Raw genomic sequence first — 21,886 nt, 5'->3', positions numbered from 1 at the left:
ACACACACACACACAGGTGGATAATCCAATAAAGATTCTGACCATTTCATTTTTCTCTCTGAGATGTTGTATTTCTCACATTGACAGCTGCTGTTTGTGTACCTGATGGTTTGTGCAACATTGTCCCTGAGCAAGTTTCACATTGTCAAATGAAGCTGATTCAGGTCAGTGGCATACTGCCAGGCCTGTTGCGATCATCTGTGGTTTTGGTGGGCTGCAGTTCACAATTTCTCTTTCTGTTGTAGAGAAGTAGTCTACTTGGGTTGGCAGTTTTCCGATTTCAGTCAGAAAGTGCAAAATGTCAATGTGAGTGAACTAGTGAAGCATACTATTGTGAACATGAAAAGAGCAGTAAATTGTGCCGTGCTGTTGTCTGAATCCCATGAGAACATAGTTGATTTGGTGCAGCACAAAAAAACTCAGAAGCTTCTTTCTTAGCTTTGTAGCTAAGAAAATTGAGATTCCGCATTGAAACCTGTTTTAACATTTACTCAGGTTTTCAGCATTGCTTCTCCATGAGCAGATTAGAAACTGTTCTACACCACTATGGATTCCTTGTTTTCAGAAAGACCCCCAGCAGCCCCCAGCTCTGCTGTTTGTCTGTTTCAGGATGTGAGGCTGACTGAGGGCTGATGTCATCTTTCTCCACTGCTGCAGAGGTGAGCCTTAGGACAGAAATCAGGAAGGAAGGAAGAAAGAGAGAAGGGAGGGCAGTGAGAGTCACAGCCGGAGCAGGACAGGCAGATTTAGAGAGGGGTGGTGAAAGGTAGACAGACAAGAAGCATGCGATGCAGATTTATGGCGCAGAGTCTGCGTCTGAGACTTGGTGCTCTTCTTGTAGTAGTAGTAGTAGTGGGTGGTGGGTGACTGGGCTGCATGTCCTGGGCTGCATGTCCTAGCCTGCAGTTGCGGAGCAGGAGTTGCATAATGGCTCCCATCCGTTCTACACTTTTCCACTCTGGAATGAGCTCACTCTGTTTAAGAGCGCTTGTGTGTGCACATACACACATGCAGACACAAAGTCCAGGATATGGTTGTAGTAGAACAATCTTGGTTGTACAGCCGCACGCTACAGCTTTGTGTGTGTCTCTGGGTGGGAATAGGAAAGAGCAGTGACCTTAGAGGCTGGGTACAGAGGTTTCCTCTAACATGAACTCTGAGGGGGTCAGACACAGGGCAATGCCAGAGCAAGAAAACAAGGGCAGGGTCCCCAGTCCAGTACTGCTACACCCAGGGAGGGAGGGAGAGAAGGGAGGGGTTGTCTTTGGATGGTATGGGGGGAAACAGCAGTTAAAATCTATTGGAAGAAAGAACGGATGCAGCCTAGTATGGAGAATGCAGAGTAAAGAGAATGCGGAAGGGGGGATCATTTTTACTAGTCCCTGAAATGTGGTGTGGAGCCTCGTCTGGATTTTGTCTTGGCTCCACAAGCCCAAGCAGTGTGTATTATTTTGCTCATGCAGTCCCAGGCAGTTAGACAAAGAGGCAGGCTGGTGAATATGTGCCTTGCTGGGACAGTAGCAACTAGCACTAATCTCCCTTACAGACTGTGGTGCAACATGCCTGAACATGTAAGTGTACTGAAAACGGTTTGAGTGTACGTGTGTTGCCGCTGTTAGCAGAGTGGTATCATTCTAGCGGGCAGGCTGGCTGAACGCAGGATGACCCATCTCCCCTGAGGCTCCAAATCACTACATCATCATCAGTCGCTCCTCGCAGTGGAACAGATGAGATTTCACTGCCATCAAGCACTAAGCAGGAACCAAGGCTGCTTTACTAACTTGATAGTGTACCCTCATAAATCTGTAGGAATCTACAATCTACTCTCCCCTTAGAAGTCACTTCATTTATATCATCAGTAGCTTTGAGAGTTTTCAAGGTTTGCTTGAATTTGGCATAATTTTTGAGTGCACTGTGAGTGAGAAAGGACAGCTTTCCAATACACACTTATCCTTTTATTTGATTGTACCACACATGAGTGTATAAAAGCACACTCTCAGTTCATTCACTCTGATGATGCTGCACTGCTTGTATGTGTATGTGTGTGTGTATGTGTGTGTGTGTGTATATACATGTATATATTATGTGTGTGCTTTCAGGTGCTGATATGCGCTGAAGATGAGTGGCGTAGGAGACAACTTGTTGGAGCCGCTGTGCTCCGACCGCAAACGTAAACTGTCCACCTGCGACACGCCAGGTTTAGGGTGAGTGCTGTAACTCCTGTTAAGTGTCGATCACATACCAATCCTGATGTTTTTGGCGGGAATGTCAGCAAGAGCATGAGGTCACTTCCTTTCCCCTGGCCTAACGTAAACATCCGTACCCCCGGTCCAAACGTGTGTCTGCTGCTAGCAAAATATCTGAAGCATCGGACGGGTGCATGGGGAGGTGAGGTTGTCATGGAAACGTGTCTAATCCCTTTGGCGCCCCGGCAGGTGTGACAAGCGTCGGAGGGAACAGGAGAGCAAGTACATCGAAGAGCTGGCTGAGCTCATCTCTGCCAACCTCTCCAACATCGACAGCTTCAACGTCAAGCCTGACAAATGTGCCATCCTCAAGGAGACCGTGAGACAGATCAGACAAATCAAAGAGCAAGGTACCGCCACATGTGCAAATTACACACATACACTCCTGGTCGAAAACAAGGTCACATATGAAACATAATTAGTCTTTTTCTGTATTTGTTTTGGGGGCTAGACAGTGAATAAAGTTCAGTTGAATCTTGTCAAGTACCCTGCTTCAGGACAGACACTGCCAGTGATGAAGTGGTGTGTTTGGTTCATGGCCAGGCTGCTTCAGACCGACAGCCACTTTGGCTGTTTGTATTGCTGGGGGTAAATGAACACCAGTAATTGAGACCAATGCTTTGCTGGTCATGACTCAAGGCTGTCAGTGACAGTGTGATTCTGTTAGTGCCAAACGCTGCTTCTCTCTGGGAGACTGGTGGGAGACACTGGTGATCCAGAAATCAGACCTTTTACAGAAAGTTTCTCCTATCCCTAGGTCTTTTTCCAATCATTTTACAGATTTTACATGATTGGATACACAAAGGAGGATATTTTCTTCCACCTGTTTTAGCTTGGTTGAGATTAGATCTGTTAGGGTAAGTGGGTAAGAAAGAGAGAGAGCAATCACATTGGAATCTACCCAGAGGGTCACAGCTGGCTACTGCTGGCCTGGGTGTTATGCAGTCAGGTTGCCATAGTTACAGGATGGGAATGATGGAGGGCCCCCTCTTTTTTCCTCCTCTTTTCTGTCTGTTGTCCATGTAACACACCTTTCCCTCCCCTTGTTTACACATCTTTGGGTCAGTTTCTCAGGTATCTCCTTTTTTGTTTATACCTATCATTGCTCTGTTTGCTTGAGCAGCTATTTTGAGTCAGAATGGAGTTGTGTCATATTATTTGTCATCTTGCTTAGCGCCACAGATGACCCTTCTATATAGAGTGGTATCTAACAAAGCCTCAGACACATGCTGATTTTAAAAATAGAAAGGCATGCTAACCATGCATATATGGCTCATGCCGCCACCTGCTGGCCAGAAAAAAATATTTTATGTCATTGTGTTAGGAAAGCAGCTCCCACAGCCAACTCGAAATCATAGAATGGTTAAATTAAAATTGAGACAAACCGTATGATCATGATGGAAATTATGTGTGATGTGTAAAGTACCAAATAAAGAATCCAAAGGCATAGATAGCTGTAAAGTGACAATTCTCTTCATCTGTAGTGTGATGTGCTTCATATGTCCTTAGGAAAGAGCTCTTGCAGCGATGATGATGTCCAGAAGGCGGATGTGTCCTCTACTGGTCAAGGGGTCATTGACAAGGACCATCTGGGACCGCTGCTCCTACAGGTCAGCTTGGGGACAATCACTTAGGGGGCAATAGACAAACATCAATTATTGCTGTTCCATATGCTGGACCAGTGCTTTGCTGTCATTGCTCACTTGAAGTTTATAGAAATGTCTTAGCTGCTTTCTAGAGGGGCAATAGTAACCAAATAATTAACCATTTTTCTGTCCATGCTGTTCTCAGGCCTTGGATGGCTTTCTCTTTGTGGTTAACCGAGAGGGCAGCATTGTATTTGTGTCAGACAATGTGACACAGTACCTGCAGTACAAGCAGGAGGAGCTGATCAACACGAGTGTGTACAACATCATCCACGATGAGGACAGGGAGGAGTTTCACAAGAATCTACCCAAGGCCCATGGTGAGACATGGGTTTATTTTTGTGTGTGTGTGTGTGTACAAGATAATGCATACCTAAATATACAAACATGGTCACTCACTCACACACACAAGCATAAATGATTGAACGCATGAACATCTGAATGCTCTCTCACACACACTCATTTGTTGGCTATTTCTCTCTGTAGCACCAAACGGGGCATCGTGGGGTGGAGAAGCACCCAGACAGAAGAGCCACACCTTCAACTGTCGTATGCTGGTGAACTTTGTTCATGGTCAGAGTCATGGGTTGCCAGAAGAGAGGCCCGGGGGCCAGCGCTATGAGACAATGCAATGTTTTGCACTCACTCAGCCCCGGGCCATGATGGAGGAGGGTGAAGGTAAAAATCAAAAAGCTTTGAATATTTTTTGTGACAACATTGACATTATTTTTTTTTAATGCAGAGGATATGATTTAACCAGCAGATTCAAAGTAGAACTCATATACATAACCCAGTGACTTATTTGGCTTACACCTAGTGTGTAACTATGCCTTCTGTTGTATTTCTTTGTCAATTTGTACTTGAATGTTGAAAATAATACACACAAGTGAGGTTTGGAATATCTGATTTCTGCTCCAGTGCAGCCAAATGAGAACTTAACATTGTGCTGTTTTTAACCCAGATTTGCAGTCATGTATGATCTGTGTGGCACGACGCATCATTGCAGTAGAGAGGACGGAGAGATTTAGCACTCGCCACGAACTGTCTGGTAAGTTTCCACTGTTTTATATCTAATGGGTGCAAGTACTTTGACCAGGTGAATTAATTTTGTGTGCATGTGACGTGACCATGGGAAATATTTGTGTTTGGCACGCCAGCTTACAAAGGTTTTCATCAAACTAGTTTAAGTTATAAATTCTGTGTTGGGTGGCACTTGGTGTGTCCCTTTTTTAATTCCTTACTTATACCCTCATTACTTGTACTGACAATGTGACCTTTCAAGCCATGTCATTCCAGATAATTAGGGATGTTCACCATAGATTGTTGATACACTGTATTAGAAATCTAAATGTTTTTGTTTATTTTACCATCACTAGCCATTATTGCTTGTGTAATCTCAACGGTGCATTTTCTGTTGCAGGTAAACTGATTGAAATTGAACAGCAAAGCTCTCTTCACACCACTATGCGTCCAGGCTGGGAGGACCTGGTTAGGCGCTGCATGCAGATGTTCCTCAATCGAAGTGAGGGACAACCGTGGTCCTACAAACGCCACTATCAAGATGGTATGTAGTTCTGCCGCTCCTTACTATCTAACCTCTCTTTTAGTTTTAGTTTTGCATGTGAATGGATTACCTCGAATTACAGCATGGTCACAGACATTGACAAAGGCATGATCCATTATTATAGGTGGTAGGGCAGGTTTGAGCTTTGACAAGAGCGGCAATCACAAAAGTATACAAGGAATGTAGCAGAACGCAAGTCATCTCATTCAATTTCAATTTAGTATGTGGGACGCAGCCCTTGCTAAATGAATAAGAGGCTCAAACCATTAATGAATAATCTCTAGTACAACAGGAGACATAACCGGATTTGTAAGACACAATGAATAACACGATTGACAATATGGAGTGTACCTACGATCTCCACAGTAAACAGTAAATTCTAACTGCGCCCGGCCTAAGATATGAATGTTCCTGCTTGGGAGCATGCAGTTTTTAAAATGTATATATTCAGTGCTGTTGTTCTCCTCCTGTATAAAGTAAGAGTCTCTGTGATTTGGAGTTTGGTTCCACTCTTTCTTGTTCTTACCCATCTGACAGACCGCCGACAGTGAACACTAGAAGGCTTGGGGAAATTCATCTTTAGTCAATCTATGTTTGCAGAGTATTAATTCTGCTTTTTTTCTGCTCCAGCTTTCCATAATGGCCATGCGGAGACCCCACTCTACCGCTTCTCACTCTCTGATGGCACCCCAGTCACAGCCCAGACCAGGAGCGACCTCTGCAGGAATCCCAACACCAATGAGCCGCACTCTTTCCTCTCCACACACTTGCTACAAAGGTGCAGAATGACGGAGGAATGATTTCCTCTAAATTGAATGATTGTCTCACTGTGTTGTATTTGAGTTGTCCTGTTTTAATTTCTTGTTATTGACCGTATTCCGTTGTAGGGAGCAGAATGGTTATCGTGGAAACCAGGGTGGAGGGATGAGGCCTCAAAACATGGTTGTGAACAATCCCAACCAACAGATGAACATGGGTCCAGGAGGGGGCATGGGCATGAACAGGGGCTACGGCATGGCTGAACAGGGCAATATGCCACAAAGAGGAGTGCCTCCGTACACTGGGGGCAACCGCATGAATCCCATGAACCAGATGAATCAAATGAATCCTATGAATCAGATGAGTCCCATGCATCAGATGAATCAAATGAATTCCATGCATCAGATGAACAACATGGGTCCAATGAATCAGATGAATTCTATGCATCCAATGAACTCTCCCATGAACTCTCCCATGAACTCGATGAACCAAATAGGGCCCATGAATCAGATGGGCCACCATGGCATGCATCAGCAGCAACATCAACATCAGCAGATGGGTCAGTTCCATGGAGGTGGAGGCGGACCTGGAGGTGGAGGGTACGGGATGGGAATGACCAGTCCCCCCCAGGCCAGTCCGGGGATTAACGGCCCCCCACACAACGTCATGGGTTCACCTAGAGTCCGAGGAAGCCCCAAGATGGGTGCCAGCCCCTTCTCCCCCGGAGGTATGAACCAAACTTTTCTAGAACTCTCAAGAACTATCAGCAACTTGTAATATACAGGTTAATTGGATATAGAATCACTGCTTCCTAAATCAGTAATTTTCTAACACGTTTTTTACTACTTGGATTGTTCTTCTGCAGGTATGAACTCTCCCATGAGCTCTAGTCACCCTGGCGGAGGAGGCACCACCTTCTCCAGCAGCTCCTTGAATGCCCTCCAAGCCATTAGTGAGGGAGTGGGTAATCCGATGCCCTCCCCCCTCACCTCTCCTCCCCCCCACAAGCCTGACAGCTCCCCAAGCATCAACTCCACCAACCAGCCAGCAGGGGGACCCTGTAAACCTGGCCTCCCAGCCTATTCGGACTCCAAGAGCCCCGGGAGCTCACTGGGGGCTGGAGGAGAGCAGCACCCCCACACCCCCACCAGCGAGGGCCCCCCTGACAAGCCAGACAGCCAAGCCAGTAGAGAGGTGGGTCCGGCTGGGGGAGAATCGAACCGACGGGTTCCTGACAGCCATAAGAAGCTTCTGCAGCTCCTCACCTCCCCTGCAGATGAGCTGGTGCCACCTAATCATACACCAAATTCCGGGCCCAGCTCCACGCCTGGGGCTAAAGACGGAACAGCCGGCGTCACCAGCCCCTCATCCTCAACAGGAGTGTCCTCCTCTACGGGTGGGAATCATGGCGCTGTGTCCTCCTCGGGTGCTACAGGACATTTAACAAGTCAGTCACTTCAGGAGAAGCACAAGATCCTCCACAAGCTGTTGCAGAATGGGAACACTCCAGACGAGGTGGCTCGCATCACAGCCGAGGCCACAGGAAAAAGCAGCCTGGATTCAGGGGCACCAGAGCCTGGGCCTGCAGCCACTGGAGCGGCTAGGGGATCAGAATCAAAGCAGGAGCAGCACAGCCCAAAGAAGGAGAAGCCCCACGCCCTCCTTCACTACCTGCTCAATAAGGACGACTCTAAAGAAGGTGGTGATATCAAGCCGAAGGTGGAGGACCTGGAAGGAAGAGGAGCTCAGGCTGCAGGGGTCACCAGCTCTGACCCTCACTGCATGGATGGGAAAGTCAAGTTGGAACCATCTGATGAGGTAAGAATTTTGCCCAAAATACCATTGTTACTGTTAGATGTATTTTAAAATGGCCAGTAAAACACTGTCCTAATCATTCTTTTTTCTCGATGGTTCAGACGGAGACCTTGGAGACCATTCTGGGTGTGAACAACGCTGGCTTCTACTCTGAAGCAGACTCCAGAGCAGGGAAGGAAGTGGGAAACAAACAGGGAAATTTGCCTGACAGTTTACATGGTATGTCAGTCAGTCTACTTGAGAGTATCATGTGATCAAATGTGACACTGGACAGCAAAACGGTTCATACTTAATGTGCAAAAATAGTGTGTGACAAGACACTACAATAGCAGCCTTGGCATATGGCATATCATATACATATGTCATACATGAGGTATTACATACTTCAGACTGTCTTAATCTTAGAATTTCACTGTGTGAAAGTGAGTCATCTAACTTTGGTATTATGTGTGCTTCAGATGGGGAGAGAGGCCCCATGCCTCCTGCTCAACGTACCTATCAAAGAGCCTTGTCCATGGATGCCAAGCCCATGGTTGGAGGTGGAGCAGTAGGAGGCGGGCTAGCTGGGAGAAGGAATCTGCCGTGTCCCACTTTGGTTAAACAGGAGACCATGGATTCTCCGATCCGATCCGGGCCCGTTCCCAATGGCTTTTCAGGAGGCATGGGTGTGTGTCCACCTCGGGGGAATCCAACAAGTAACTGAAACACTTACTTCTTTGCATGCCCAAGACAGCCTGGCTTTCTGTGAAGACCTGGGTCTCACATTTGTAGCTAAACCCACCATCTTTGAAATTATAGAAGCTTGGTTCCCATTATTCACTATGTTGCTGAGCTAGATGATGAAACAATGTTCATGGTCTTTGTGTTGTTTAGGAGGTATGGGCAGAGGAATGGGAATGCCCCAGCGCCCTCCCATTTCAGGGCCAGGGGACTGGGGGATGCCGAGGTCCAGCGGCAGCCCTGTGGCCGGCCCAGGACACCCTGGCATGGGTCGCTCTGGTCCAATGGCAGGACCCATGATCAACCGCTCCAACAGTGTACCTGCAAACGCAAGGTCTATGTTGCAGCAGCAACTCATGGATATGGGTATGTCACATGTCTGAAATATCTGAACGGGAATAATTTTCTGCAAAATTGAATTGCATTGAAAAATGATAGTTTGACCACTTGTTTCCACTTTGTATTAACCATACACTACTACCTATTATCAACTGTGCAGGTACCAGTGAAGCCAATATGGGGATGAGCCGGTTTGGTGGACATGGGCCCCCACCTCAGTCTCCCTCCTGGCCAGACTCTGCTATGGTAATGGACAGACCACAGAGGAACACAAACAGGTAAATCTTTCAAACTGTTCTCAACCCTATCCTTCTGAATTTTGGCCAGCTAAGTTGACCTCAAACTGAATTCAGAAGCTAACATTGATAATGTCTGCGTTTGCAGTCTCTTTTCTTAAAGTGACTCAACATCTCCTGTGTCTTTTGTTGTGTTAGGGACCAGTTTGGGCATCCACTGGAAGAGCTTCTGGGCCCCCTGGCCAGCGGCGAGGGCCCACCTGATGAACGGGCACTTCTTGACCAGCTGGACTCTCTGCTCAATACAGCTGATGTCATTGCACTGCAGGAGATAGACCGAGCCCTAGGCATCCCTGAAATAGTAGGCCAGGTACAAGACACACTACACATGATGTATTGCCTGCTCTTTTTTTTTTAATCACAGGAAATGGTAATGATAGTGTGTCATGAGCCCAAATGAACTTCAGTTCTTCTAAAAATAAGAAAGTTATGAAGTGATTATTGAATAAAGTGAAAAATGTGTAATGTAAAATATACTGTGAGATATTATGGTATAAAGTCAACAGCTTGTTGCCCCCTCAATTTAGGTTTAAACATTGAGTCAAAGAGCTTCAGGCAAAGCAAAACATGTTCAGAGGCTCAGTGGTCCAAAATCAGTGTATGAATTTATATTATCCTCTCTACTGTACTCATCAGATTCCTGCATGATGTGATTTGAATGTGCGTTCTCAGGCCTCAACTTGAATGTCAGCTTGAAGTAAATGTTTTTAAGCTTGCAATGTTTTTCTAGCTGCATGCTGTGCGTAAGCCTTCTTTATATGTGTGGGTCTCATGAAGCTGTTATATGTGATGTATATGTGTTTTATGTCTCTGCTATAGCAGTAGTTTAAATATCCAGTGTTGTGTTGATATTAGGGATGCCCCGATCCAATCTCAACGATCAGTATTAGCATTGTTGAGCTTTATTGATTCGATCCGATTTTTTGTTTACTTCAGCTGTTACACAGCTGTTTTTACTTTTGCTTTCATGCTTGGTGCAGCCATTGTCAGCTCTCTCACGGTTTCTTTCCTCCACTCTGGGCTCTGCATGTGAGAGAGCACGAGCAGCCCCGCTGCAGAGGAGAAGAGTGGTAGAGAGCCAACACAACCATACTCCACTCCGCCACTGCAAGTCCAACAAAAGTCCTATGAACAAAAAGCCAATAGGAGTCCTTGGTGAATATAATGTAAAAGAAGTAGAAATAAACCGCAGAATACAAACAGTTCATTCAGGTAACTCAGGCAATGGCTGCACTAAAGCTCCAAACGTTAAGGAATAGCTTTGATATAACTCTAATGTACTTGAAGTGTGCACTGGGCACTGTATTATCTACCAAAAAAAGTATAAGATCAGGACTCTGTATCGGCAGATATTCAATCTTAAATAACTCAGATTGGATCGGGGGCTACAAAAACTGATCCGGACCTCCCTAGTTAATATTGCAGTAAAGTTTACTTTGCCAAAACTAGCGTGACATGCAACTCCTCTGTACCCCAGACTCAGGGACCTGAGGGCCACCAGCAGGGCCAGGATCAAGGCCAGGGACAGTGCCCGCCATCAGAGCCTTTCCCAGGGCCGGACTCCTCCTTAGGCATGGACCAAAAACCCATGTATAACCAAGGCTACCCTGGGCCCCCAGGGCCCCCCTCCGTGGGCATGCAGCCCGGTTATGGTGGCAACACAATGCAAGGCCAGTCTCCGGGAGGCTTCAACCCCATGATGAATCAAATGGGCCAGGCAGGGGGCTTCCCTGGCATGGCGGGCATGGGCAACCCCCGTGCAAACATGATGCGACCTCGCATGATTACTGCCACCAAGCCTCTCCGACTGCAGCTGCAGCAGAGACTGCAAGGACAGCAGGTGATCACACAGACGCACACTTACTATTCAACCTAAAGATGACCTCTGTCTCAGGAGAAGTTGGTAGCTTCTAGGTTGCTACATTAATAGTGAACATGGCATATTGAACTTGTTGTCTCATCTGGCAGTTTATGAACCAGACCCGACAAGGCATGAAGATGGAACATGCCCCCGGAGGAAACCCTGCCATGCATCCAGGCATGCAGCCTGGCATGCAGCCTGGTATGCAGCCTGGTATACAGCCTGCAGGCATGAGTGGTCAGGTATGTAGTCAGCACTTCCTCACATCTAATTAAGTGTGCGTTCACTTTTAATAACACCAGTCAAGTCACCATTTGTAGAATTAAGGTCAAAGTATTGATGTTTGTCTGCAGCCGGGTTTCTTGAACGCCCAGATGATGGCTCAGCGCAGCAGAGAGATGATGACCATCTCCCAGATGAGGAGGCAGAGGATGATGATGCTGATGCAGCAGCAGCAACAGCAACAGCAGCAGCAGCAGGGGCAGGGGGCAGCAGCAGGCTTCAGCCCTCCTCCAAATGTCACCGCACCAGGGGGCATGGACAGCCCCATGGGAGCTCCCCCAATAAACCAGGCTGGACAGCAGGGCTTCAACTATGGGGGTAATTATGGTGGGTTGACTAGATAGAGTTCTGTATCCTTTCCTCCTGGATCTCCTAAGTTTCACACTCGTGACTTCTTCTTGTCATTGTACTTGCAGGGATGAACCAGCAGGGGGATCCATCATTCATGGCTCCAGGTAGCAGCCCACCAACAAACATGATGCCTGGACGAATGGGAGGTCCTCCTCAGAACACCATGATGCCAGGGATGCAGGGCAATCCGCAAGCAGGGCCCATGTACCCATCTGGAGAGATGAAAGGCTGGCCACAGGGCAGCATGCCACGCAACAAGTATGTAGCATCAAGCTTTCTTGAGAAAAGTTATTTAGTCGTTTATTATTCAAGTGTAGGTTTGTTAGTTAATTGTCACCATAATGAGCACCATACACAAAGAGGTTTATCCTAGTGTGATTTTTAAATAAACAGACGTAAAGGACCTGCGTCAAAACTTCTTTTATTTCTGTTTTTCCAGCTCATACCCCCAGCAACAGTTCCCTCAGCAGGCCAACCAGGGCCAGTTTGGACCCATGATGATGAACACCTCCATGGGTGGACCTGGGCCAGTCAGCGGGGCCAGTGCGGGACAGATGGGACAGATGGGACAAATGCCAGGACAGAGACACGGCCAGATGCAGGGCCAAATGGGCATGAACCCCATGGGAATGGGCAGAATGCCAATGGGACCTGATCAGGTAGGACACAGCAGTCTGAAGCATATTGTTTCTGTTGTGGATTTATTGTAAAGCACTTTGTAACTTTGTTTTTGAAATATGCTGTATAAGTAAAGTTAGTATTATTGTTATTATTGAGTGGTCTTACATGAGGCTGACATGTAAAGGAAAAGCACTGTGTTTCTGTCTCTGCAGAAGTATTGCTGAAGACCTGTGCCTGACAGTAGAATCTGGAGCCTTTCAGCTGTGGCCGAACAGTCTGAGCCCCGAGAAAAGATGGACCTACACACACACACAAACACACACACACACACACACAGTTGGAGTTCTCCAGCCTAAAACATGACGCACGCAGGAAACTCAGCACAACACACTGCTCATCCTAGAGGAAGTGGGCTCCAACTGAAGCCTCACATACTGTAACTCTGTATGGTGACACACAAACACGAAATATCACTGTGTGTGTGCGTGTGTGCATGTTTGTGTGTGTTCATGGAGCTGTCGGGCAGTATTCAGCGTCACGGCCAGGCTGCAGAACAGGACTATGGTACAACTGGCTGTGGCGGCACTTTACTGGAGGCTTCTGTGTGGAATAAAGATTGATGCAATATTTCTTCATCATTACAGCCTTACTAGAGATTCAATGCCTTCACAACGATGGGTTTCTGTTTTCTTTCTTATCCTTTGGATGCGCCTCATTCTTGAAGTCATTGGAAGCTATAAGCACACAATTTATTTACTATGTTATGCAGATTGGAGCAATAACTCTTGCCTCTATGCTTTAGACTGTAACTGAGCATCATAACCCCTGTTATAAGCAAACAAATGGTACTGCAGTATTAGATGTCTCAAATGTCCTCTGTGAATATGAATTGTAAATATTCTACAAAATATATCAAACATGCTTTTTAAAGGCCCATTATTGCACAAAGTATGAGACCTGGTTGTATTTTTGTGTCCCATAGGTCAATACTGATTTGGATGATTTGCTTTTTTTTATGCCTTTGCAAATATCGCAGGCGTGTTTGGGTTTCCTTCCTTTTGTTTGTCATTTTCTGAATGCTGTATTTTTTAATTTTCCAAAAAGTCATGTATTTCATGTTTTAGCGAGGCACTTTTACTTGTGACGAGTAGCTGACAAGTTGATGGTTCAAGCTTTCACGCTGTCAGAGGTATTATTGGAATGTGGCAGATTTCTTCTGTCGATTACATAAAATGATATTATTTTGTCGGGTTCAGTGTGAGGTGAGCTGTATGGGTTTTGTCTGCGCTACAGTGAAGACGGGAACACACACTCCTCAGTTTACCAACAAGCCTGGTCCCTGAAGTGTTCTCCCCCCCTTCTACCAGCTCTATCTCTCAAGTGTATTTTTATTCACACCATCTTCTTTTGACTGTTATTCTCAGCTCGCTGAATCTACCTTTTCAACATGCGCAATCCAAAGATATTTTTCCACATCTCTGTATAGTTTCTGAGGTTTCTGGTGTACATTTTTTTTATGACGTGTTATATTAGTCTGATGGTAAAGGGTACATATCATGGATCTGTAAAAGCATATGATGGTTATAAACTGTACGCATAAAGGGCATGGGGCTCGGTTGTTCCGCAGTGGGAAGCTATCAGTGCAGTGCGAAGAGGACTGGAAACTCTCAACCCTACAGCAGAAGGTTTTTACATCCAGAAAATAGACGAAGCATGTTTTGCTGTGAGAGAAATACCAATGGAATTGAATCCACTTTAAGACATATCAATATCTCTTCTATTTTTCAGGAAACGGCTTCATTTTCTGTCCAGATTTTGTTACTTCAGGAACAAGGAACTTTGTAGAGTTTGAATGAAGTGCAAAAAGAGGCAAGAGATCATTTGGTTTGTTTTTGATGTTTTTTTGTTTTGGTGGTAAGATAAACTGTCATTTTACAGGATGTATATTACAGATTTTTTCTGTTGATGTTGATATTAATGTAAATACAAATTTCTATTTAAACACTCTTGACTCTGGTTCTCTGATTATCTTCTTAATCTGATTATGATCCATGCAATTTACTCAGTCTGACTTCAGTAAACAGTAAACAGCAACCAGTATATTGCAATGACAACATAATCACTGATCAAACATAACTAATGAAGGCGGCTGTTATTGGAAGAAACTAATGAAGGATTGATCCACTTATAATATTCTTCTGTCAGAGGAAAAGCTGCTTTGCTTTGATTTTCAATATTAAATCCTGCTTAGTATTGTAATGTAAAAACGTCAGTCTATTAAGCCCATTCAGTGTGAACTTCACTTCCCTTCAGTAACTAGTGATAGGAGACTAGTAAATACTTGAGGAGATGTGATACAATGAGGCATATAGTGGATTAAAAAGTAGGAAGACCACGTTGTAAAAATACTTCATTAAAAGTGAAAAAAATCTTGTATTGAAAAGTCTAACTAAGTAAAAGTATTATTATCAAATATACTTCAAATATGCAGAGTTAAAGTACTGGATCTGCAGAACAATGGCCCCTGTGACTGATGTATTAACTGGTTGCTGGTTGAAGTGGAGCTAGTTTTAAATACTTTGTATACAGTTTGATATTTTAATCCAGTGATTCTTGACCTGGGAGTCAGGCTCCCCCTGAGGCTCACAAGATAAATCTGGCTGGTACGTTTCTCTCATCTTTGCTTTTTTAATGAAATGTTGCATACTTCATACTACATCTCTTTGTCTCAAACAGTTATTTAAGGGAAACCATTTGACAAGCTCTCTTTCAGGTGGAACTGCTAACACCAGTGTGTGGGGTTGTAAGTCAAAAAAAGAAACCACAGCTTTAATCTTTAACAATACATTGTATTTTAAACATTTTACTTTAACATAAAATCCTAATGAACAAGAAAGTCTAGCACTCATATAAATGTTATATTATAATGTGCCTCAAAACTGCACTAGCATCATGCAAATGCAGCACTTGAGTAAATGTACTTAGTTACTTTCCACCACTGCTGAGGCAGATTTAAAGATACATTTATGAATAAAAGTGCAGTTCTCTTCTGTATTAACAGATCATTAATACAGATTAGTGACAGCAGCATTTAGAGATGATGATCGTATGCTTTGAATGTAAAGTCAGGTAATCCAGCTGTCACATAAACATAATGGAGTAGAAAGTACAGAGATACTCAAGTAAAAATACCCCTAAACTGTACTTAAGTGCACAATTTGAGTAACTATTTAGAATCTTAAATGATAAACAAATATTATATGTGAGCAGGAAAATACATGACAGCAACACCAGCACCCTAATGAACACATTTTGTTCATGTCACTTTAACCAGAAGGCGGCGCTGTTGTCTACTTATGCCTCCTCCAGCCCATCAATTGCCCCACACTGCAGCTAAAGCAAGCTTTTTACCCTGCGAAACCCTTCACGCTCGCAAGAGGGCGCTAAAGTACAAGCGTGGTGCAGGAAGGGGCATGAGGTTTTATTCATGTTTATAGACTGAGGGATTAAAATAAAAACAATAATTAAGAATGGAGCAGATATAAAACCCAACACACGGGCCTAATTGGATTTAATGGTAATAAAATATTCATTATGGAGACCACAATAGCCTGGTCTTCATTTTCTCCACAGCTCAACCAGATTACGTAAGAGGGATTAGTATCTGCCATATAGATAATTATGAGTGATTAGAAATTCAGAGAGGAAACACTATAAATGATTTCCCAGTATAAAGAAACACATTAAAGAATTGTATATGTGAAACAATTCCGCTCAACTACTTGTGGACACTTCTCTAACAACTCAAGCAGTGTATGTTTCAGAAGAAGGGGGGGAAAAAAAGAAAAACTGTATATATTAATAGCAAATTTATAACATACGACTGTACTGTGGGAATCTCTCTCTCCCTCTCTCTCCGAGTGTTGGCGTGGTTCCCGGCCCATCTGCGGCCTGGCCCGTGGATTACTGTTTGTTAATGTTTCAATCAGCTGTGTGTTGAGGAATGTGGAGCTATTTAACCTGAACTTCCCCAGGTGTGCCGAGGCGCCGCTCAGTCTGGGCCCCGCCGCCCTCCCCTGCCCTTGGCACAAAGCTATCACACAAACACAATCACACACTGGCCACGCCGGGGCTGCAGCTGTGCGCATCGCACCGCAGGGAAATGGGAAAAACATTGCACCAGGGAGACAGAATAAATCTTATAACGAATCGGCTCGCCAAAGCCAGTTTAACCCCTGCAGTGCCGGCAAGGACGCGCACTGCTGATTTACACGATAACATATTGGAACACCATATTTAAATGGACTTTTTATGGCGTAAAACAAACTTTTTTTCCCCTTACTTACTTCTCTCCTAATAAACAATCTTACATAGCTTTATTTTTGTCTGTAATTTGTTTAAAACGCCTTTAAGCCTCTTGAAAAAAACAAACACACATTTGTCCTTACTGCAATGATTTTATTTAATTTTTCACCTGATTTCAAACCCTCTGCCTCCATTTGTCAATATGTTGAGTCGATTCAAAGTGAGACTTCCTCTTGTAATGTGATACGGTAATGACCCATAGAGAGGCAAATTACCAATTTAACTGGCTCTGAGCCATTATGTTGACCACCAGCTTTGGTTTTATGTTACCTGAATGACTTAACAGCTTCTTCTAGATGTAGCACTATTTAGTGACAACCACTTTACACTCTCCCAGTACTAGTCAGGAACAAGGTGAACTATTCAGATGAATATGAGTAGGCCTACTATTAATCACAATGACAACAAGGCTTTAACAGCCCATAGTAACTACCAAAGTATCGTGTTCCACAACTGTAGCTCTAGTTTCTATAAAGAAGAACACTGAAACTTCCCAGGTGCATGATACAGCACCTTATATCTCTCTCTCACACACACACACACACACACACACTATGACACAGAGTAATTCTTGTTCAAAAATAATTGTCTTGTTTTAATAAAAACACAAATAAGGTACATTGTAAGAAAACAATATCTTCACATAATGTGGCATTGTAATATACAATACAGTTTGTCGCTCAGTAATCTGAGAAATGTATTTTTTTTCTTTTACAAAATGTTGAATTCTCTATATGGTTTACACAAGATACAAAGAGCGTAACAGAAACATCAAGCTTTCTTTAGAAACTCTACAAGCAACAAGCGACGCTAGTTGCACTGAACTCGTCTTGGTCCCCGGCTAACCCAGTCTAGATCTGGACACCACCGGTCTTCTTCTCTCAGGGCCCTCTGATGAATCGAGAGCCCTGAGTGACAGAGATCCTCGCCGGCGGAGGATGTCCGCACAACGTTATTTTTCTAGTATTGGGAGTTTGAAACGTCCCTACACAGTTCAAGGTTTTTTATTGATGTGTTCGAGATGTCACATCAGGTAGCCTTGTTCGTTCTTCGCGGTGATCGCTGTGGGGTGATGGCGCGATGCTCCACGAGCTCTTAACGGCACATAATCCTGTCATCCGAGCATCCGTTCTGCGGGGAGAGAGAAATGAAAGTTTCATTAGTACATCTGCGTTACAACAGCAGTCACAAGAGAAACGCAGCGGAAAAAATGACTTTTACGCACGGGGTTGGCAACTTTACGCACGCACATTAGCGTTCAAATACGTAAGCTACAGTGGTGCATTCAGCTTTATATGACACTGAGACATTCTCGGGTTTATTATTAACACATGTGAAGAGATATTTACCTCAACTGCGATACTGGCGAGCTCTGCGTTCAGGGTGGTCAGCGGCGTGCGGGGGACGCTGCCGGCGGACAACTGGCGGCTCTTCTCGGGCTCGTCCAGCTCGACCTGCAGGTCCCAGATGTAGTCGATAACGTGCTGCAGGATCTCCACTTTGCTGGCCTTCTTGTTGGTGGGCAGCGTGGGCACGAGCTCCTTCAGCTTGCTGTAGCAGCTGTTCATGTCCTGGAGGAAGACGCTCATCTGCTCGTCCAGCAGCGGGATCTTGCACTTGGAGATGGTCAGGCTCTGGTCGGACAGGCAGCGCACCATGTCCTCGCCGCCGACCTTGCTCTTCAGGGCGCAGGTAGATCCGACAACCTTCATCTTGATTAATGTGGGAGGTGTAGTTTCCAAAAGAAGACGAGGGAAAAAGATTAGTCGAGCAATGAGGCTTCTCCTCCTCTTTGAGATGTTGGTAAGGCAATGTTGACAGTTTGCAACATCCACATGGGCAACCCTCCTCGGCTTTATAGGGGAGCAGGAATCGGGGGCGTGCCAGAGTCGCCCTGTTTGAAGACGGTGAGCCAATGAGACGGCTGCGTTTGTATTGATGGGTCGGTCCACAACAGCGCTCTCAGCCAATGACTGCGCTCGCCTGGTTATCGGGATTTACAATCTGTTTGAGGGATGGCGTTACAAATGGAAACAAATGTGTGTCTTTTATGGGTAATATGTGGGAATCCAGCTGTCCATAGCTTGGGGACTCTGCAGGTGTAGATTGCCTGGGGACAGTGAAGGGGTGGTGAATGCCTGGGTATGTGCTGTGAGAATGTGTGTGGGATGGGACAGGATGAATAGGATGAATGTAGGATGAATGGCTAATGATAATTAGGCTGCCACAGTGCCCTAGATTTGCCTCTCACAATTGTTGATGGCTCTGCAGATGTGGATGACAATAGTACAGTAAAGTAAGACAACGGAGTGGCTAAACAAGTGTGGGAACAGATTCGCTTTTTGTTAACTTTAATTAGTTCGGGATGATGAGGTTTGTTTAGAATGAGCTTTTTTTTTTTGGTAAGATGTGAGGAATGCAGCCATGAGATGATCCGTTTATTGGATTTATCAGATCATTAGTTTAATAACATTACTGTTGGATTGTTGGTTGTTTCAGAAAATATGCTGCGCACTCATTCCCACACTACTTCTCCCTGGACAAAATCTAAACTCAAAGCTCTCTTTATGCTCACAAACTTTGCACTTTTCTCTTTCCCCCCTGTGCTGAAGGTCGCCCAGTGTGAGCAGCAGCAGCTTCACGGATTCCTTCACATGTTTCTGCAGTGTGTGCTCAGCCTTGTGTGCACACTCAGATCGCATCGCTCTGTTCTGAATCTTCCCCCCAGATTGTCCAAACAAGCCCGAGCAGACTGGCAGGCGCCAGCGCGGTGACGTCACCCATTCATCCGAGCCTTGACGCCTGTCAGCCTGGCGCCGCTCGGGCGGTCTCCATGGAGACGTCAAACAAGAGAGCTCGCACTCCGCACTCCTCCATTCACCTGCGTGGCGCGCGGAGCCCTGAGAACAAACCGGCTCCGGAGCTTTGTCGTTCATTTATCACCTTTAAAGCAGCGGGATGAGATTACCGCCCAGCGCACCTGCAGAGCCGCCGGTTAGCAGCGCAGAGACAGGGGGGAGGGGAGGGGGAGGAGGAGGGGGAGGCATATGTTGTTGCCGCATTTTAACACAAAATAATCGTTGCATTCCTTCACACAGCGCATTTTGACCATGTGCCAGTGTGGTTGCTATAAAACGTGATTTAATAACTCCATTTCGTGCATTTTAGTTTACTTTTTCAGGAAATTTTACAGGACAATTTTTAAATTGTAGTTTATTATGTCAAATAGTTTGCACATGCGTCAAACTAATTTAGGTTACACAAAAATATTTTTTTAAGGAATAGCAAAAAAGCAAATACATTTAAAAAAAACTATTTTACTTAATTTACCTTTATTTCCCACTGTAATATTGCAGTAACTAGTAACATACAAATAATAATAGACTACTGCAGCATATGAATACTATACATAATACACTACACTCCAGTAAAAGTGAACAAAAATTCCTAGTATCAAAGTATCAAAAGTTACCCATTAAGCAAGAGAATAGCCCCTGCAGTGTCATATGATTTCATATTATTTTACTGTAACATGTACTTTAATATTGAAGCTGGCCAATGTGAATTTACTTCTCATACTGAGAACACTGATGGGTAGTTTAGTCAATAAGGATGCATCAAATGATGTAAGCAGACGTGTCATATGGGAAATCGTGTAAAGTATCTATCTTAGTAATAGAAATAGTGAAATGTAAAAAGTGCAATCTGCCCTCTGAAATTTTATTATGTCGAAGTATAAAATAGGAATAATCCAGTAAAGTTTAAGTACCTCAAATTAGTTACATTCCACCACTGTATAAAAACCAGATGTTATACTAAATTAAACTCTTTAATTTGATGTGCATTGTTTATAAATGCATGTTTCGCAAGATTTTGTTTACAATATTATTAAGATCCTGGTAATTGCACAGAAAGTCTTAAATCAATTTACATAGTCTTGAAGGGATTAAAGACAGCTTTCTTTCCTTCAGATTTAATACAAATGCTATTTAAAGAACCACTGCATATATCTGCACAGATGTTAAACCAGACCAAAGATAACGCCTGTATTGCTGTGCTGTCTTGTAACAAAGTTAACTACCACCGGGACTGTTTCTTCTAGCAGTTGCAGTAGCCTGTAAAAACTTTTTAAAAAACTTTCTTTTTTTCCTTTCCTTTCCTTTTTTTTTTTTTTTGCCCTCTGTCCTAGGTCGCAGCTGACAGGGCGGAGGGAGGGCCGGGTGGGCAGAACAATGGGAGTGCGGTGCAGGGATTGTGGGAGAGAATCTAGGCTGGAGCCACAGTGTCTGGAGCGCCCCTCCACTCCCCTCATCCAGCTTTTGTTCAGCTGCAAAAGCTATCAGCACTTCCTACTGACACCAACAATAACTCCACACAGCTGGGCCCTTTTTAGCCTGTTTACAGCACATCAAGGCGAGGGGAGAGAGAAGACAGAGGGAAGAGGCAGAGGAGGGGAAAGAAAAGTGAAACATATTAGCTCCTGATTTTAACTGACAGAATGGCAGTGCCCTCTCCCAGCTCCCCTTCCCTCCTTCGTCGCTGACACAGAATTCATTTCCCATCGGACTCTTTACATGTGAGCCGATTATCACTTGCTATTTTATTCCTTCGACAGGCTACTGTTTGTCTCAGTGCTGTTGCAACATCCTGCATCCATCAAACAGCAGAAAGGCGACACTTGTCTGTTTTTTTCAGGACATTGTGTATCTTGGCTATATTTGTGCCAGCACACAAACCATTTCCCAGTAGCATTTTTCAGGATAAATTGTTCCATTTGGTGGACAGGAAACGTATTAGCAAGTACGCCCTCTTTATCGCTATACCAAATAGATCTACAAAAGCACACTACAGGAAACCACAAGGGGAAACGTTTGTACGGGAATTCATTCAGAGGAAATAGGACATTCCAGCAATGCTTTCACACTTTTGCTGCTGTTATTATTGCTGTGGGGACAATAAGTAGTGTGCATACTACTTCCTGAAACATGAAAGTGACCAAGCCACAATAATGGCAGGGGAGA

At 44.6% G+C, this 21,886-nt stretch overlaps 2 protein-coding genes across 9 annotated transcripts in view; one reads left to right on the top strand and one right to left on the bottom strand.

The window, feature by feature from the left end:
- The window catches only part of ncoa3 (nuclear receptor coactivator 3), a 31,764-nt gene extending 17,259 nt beyond the window's left edge, over positions 1-14,505 (top strand). For 2 of the 8 annotated variants that reach the window (XM_035662532.1, XM_035662539.1), the window contains 20 exons: positions 2,100-2,204; positions 2,436-2,596; positions 3,756-3,856; positions 4,038-4,212; positions 4,379-4,570; positions 4,854-4,940; positions 5,313-5,456; positions 6,087-6,234; positions 6,344-6,942; positions 7,081-8,033; positions 8,132-8,249; positions 8,489-8,725; positions 8,904-9,116; positions 9,250-9,367; positions 9,524-9,695; positions 10,863-11,225; positions 11,354-11,488; positions 11,600-11,855; positions 11,945-12,137; positions 12,319-12,604. In XM_035662532.1, coding sequence (XP_035518425.1) covers positions 2,119-2,204; positions 2,436-2,596; positions 3,756-3,856; positions 4,038-4,212; positions 4,379-4,570; positions 4,854-4,940; positions 5,313-5,456; positions 6,087-6,234; positions 6,344-6,942; positions 7,081-8,033; positions 8,132-8,249; positions 8,489-8,725; positions 8,904-9,116; positions 9,250-9,367; positions 9,524-9,695; positions 10,863-11,225; positions 11,354-11,488; positions 11,600-11,855; positions 11,945-12,137; positions 12,319-12,589 — 4,722 coding nt within the window. In that variant the 5' untranslated portion in view covers positions 2,100-2,118 and the 3' untranslated portion in view covers positions 12,590-12,604. Of the gene's footprint in view, positions 1-87; positions 165-565; positions 660-2,099; positions 2,205-2,435; positions 2,597-3,755; positions 3,857-4,037; positions 4,213-4,378; positions 4,571-4,853; positions 4,941-5,312; positions 5,457-6,086; positions 6,235-6,343; positions 6,943-7,080; positions 8,034-8,131; positions 8,250-8,488; positions 8,726-8,903; positions 9,117-9,249; positions 9,368-9,523; positions 9,696-10,862; positions 11,226-11,353; positions 11,489-11,599; positions 11,856-11,944; positions 12,138-12,318; positions 12,605-12,712 lie in introns of those variants that run through there. The other 6 variants (XM_035662538.1, XM_035662533.1, XM_035662541.1 and 3 more) reach the window with 6 other exon arrangements.
- Positions 14,506-17,433: 2,928 nt separating this feature from the next.
- id1 (inhibitor of DNA binding 1, HLH protein) lies at positions 17,434-18,706 on the bottom strand. Its single transcript, XM_035662531.1, has 2 exons — positions 18,215-18,706; positions 17,434-17,996 (listed from the first exon to the last, which is right to left on the bottom strand). Exons 1-2 carry the CDS (start codon positions 18,575-18,577, stop codon positions 17,961-17,963), a joined length of 399 nt encoding a protein of 132 aa, XP_035518424.1. The 5' UTR covers positions 18,578-18,706; the 3' UTR covers positions 17,434-17,960.
- Between the last annotated feature and the right edge of the window lie 3,180 nt (positions 18,707-21,886).

Source organism: Morone saxatilis, unplaced genomic scaffold, assembly GCF_004916995.1.
Source record: "Morone saxatilis isolate NCDOM2014 unplaced genomic scaffold, NCSU_SB_2.0 Contig18, whole genome shotgun sequence".
NCBI lineage: Eukaryota > Metazoa > Chordata > Actinopteri > Moronidae > Morone > Morone saxatilis.
Note: the sequence above shows the minus strand (reverse complement) of the source record. Positions and strands in the feature narration are given on the sequence as shown.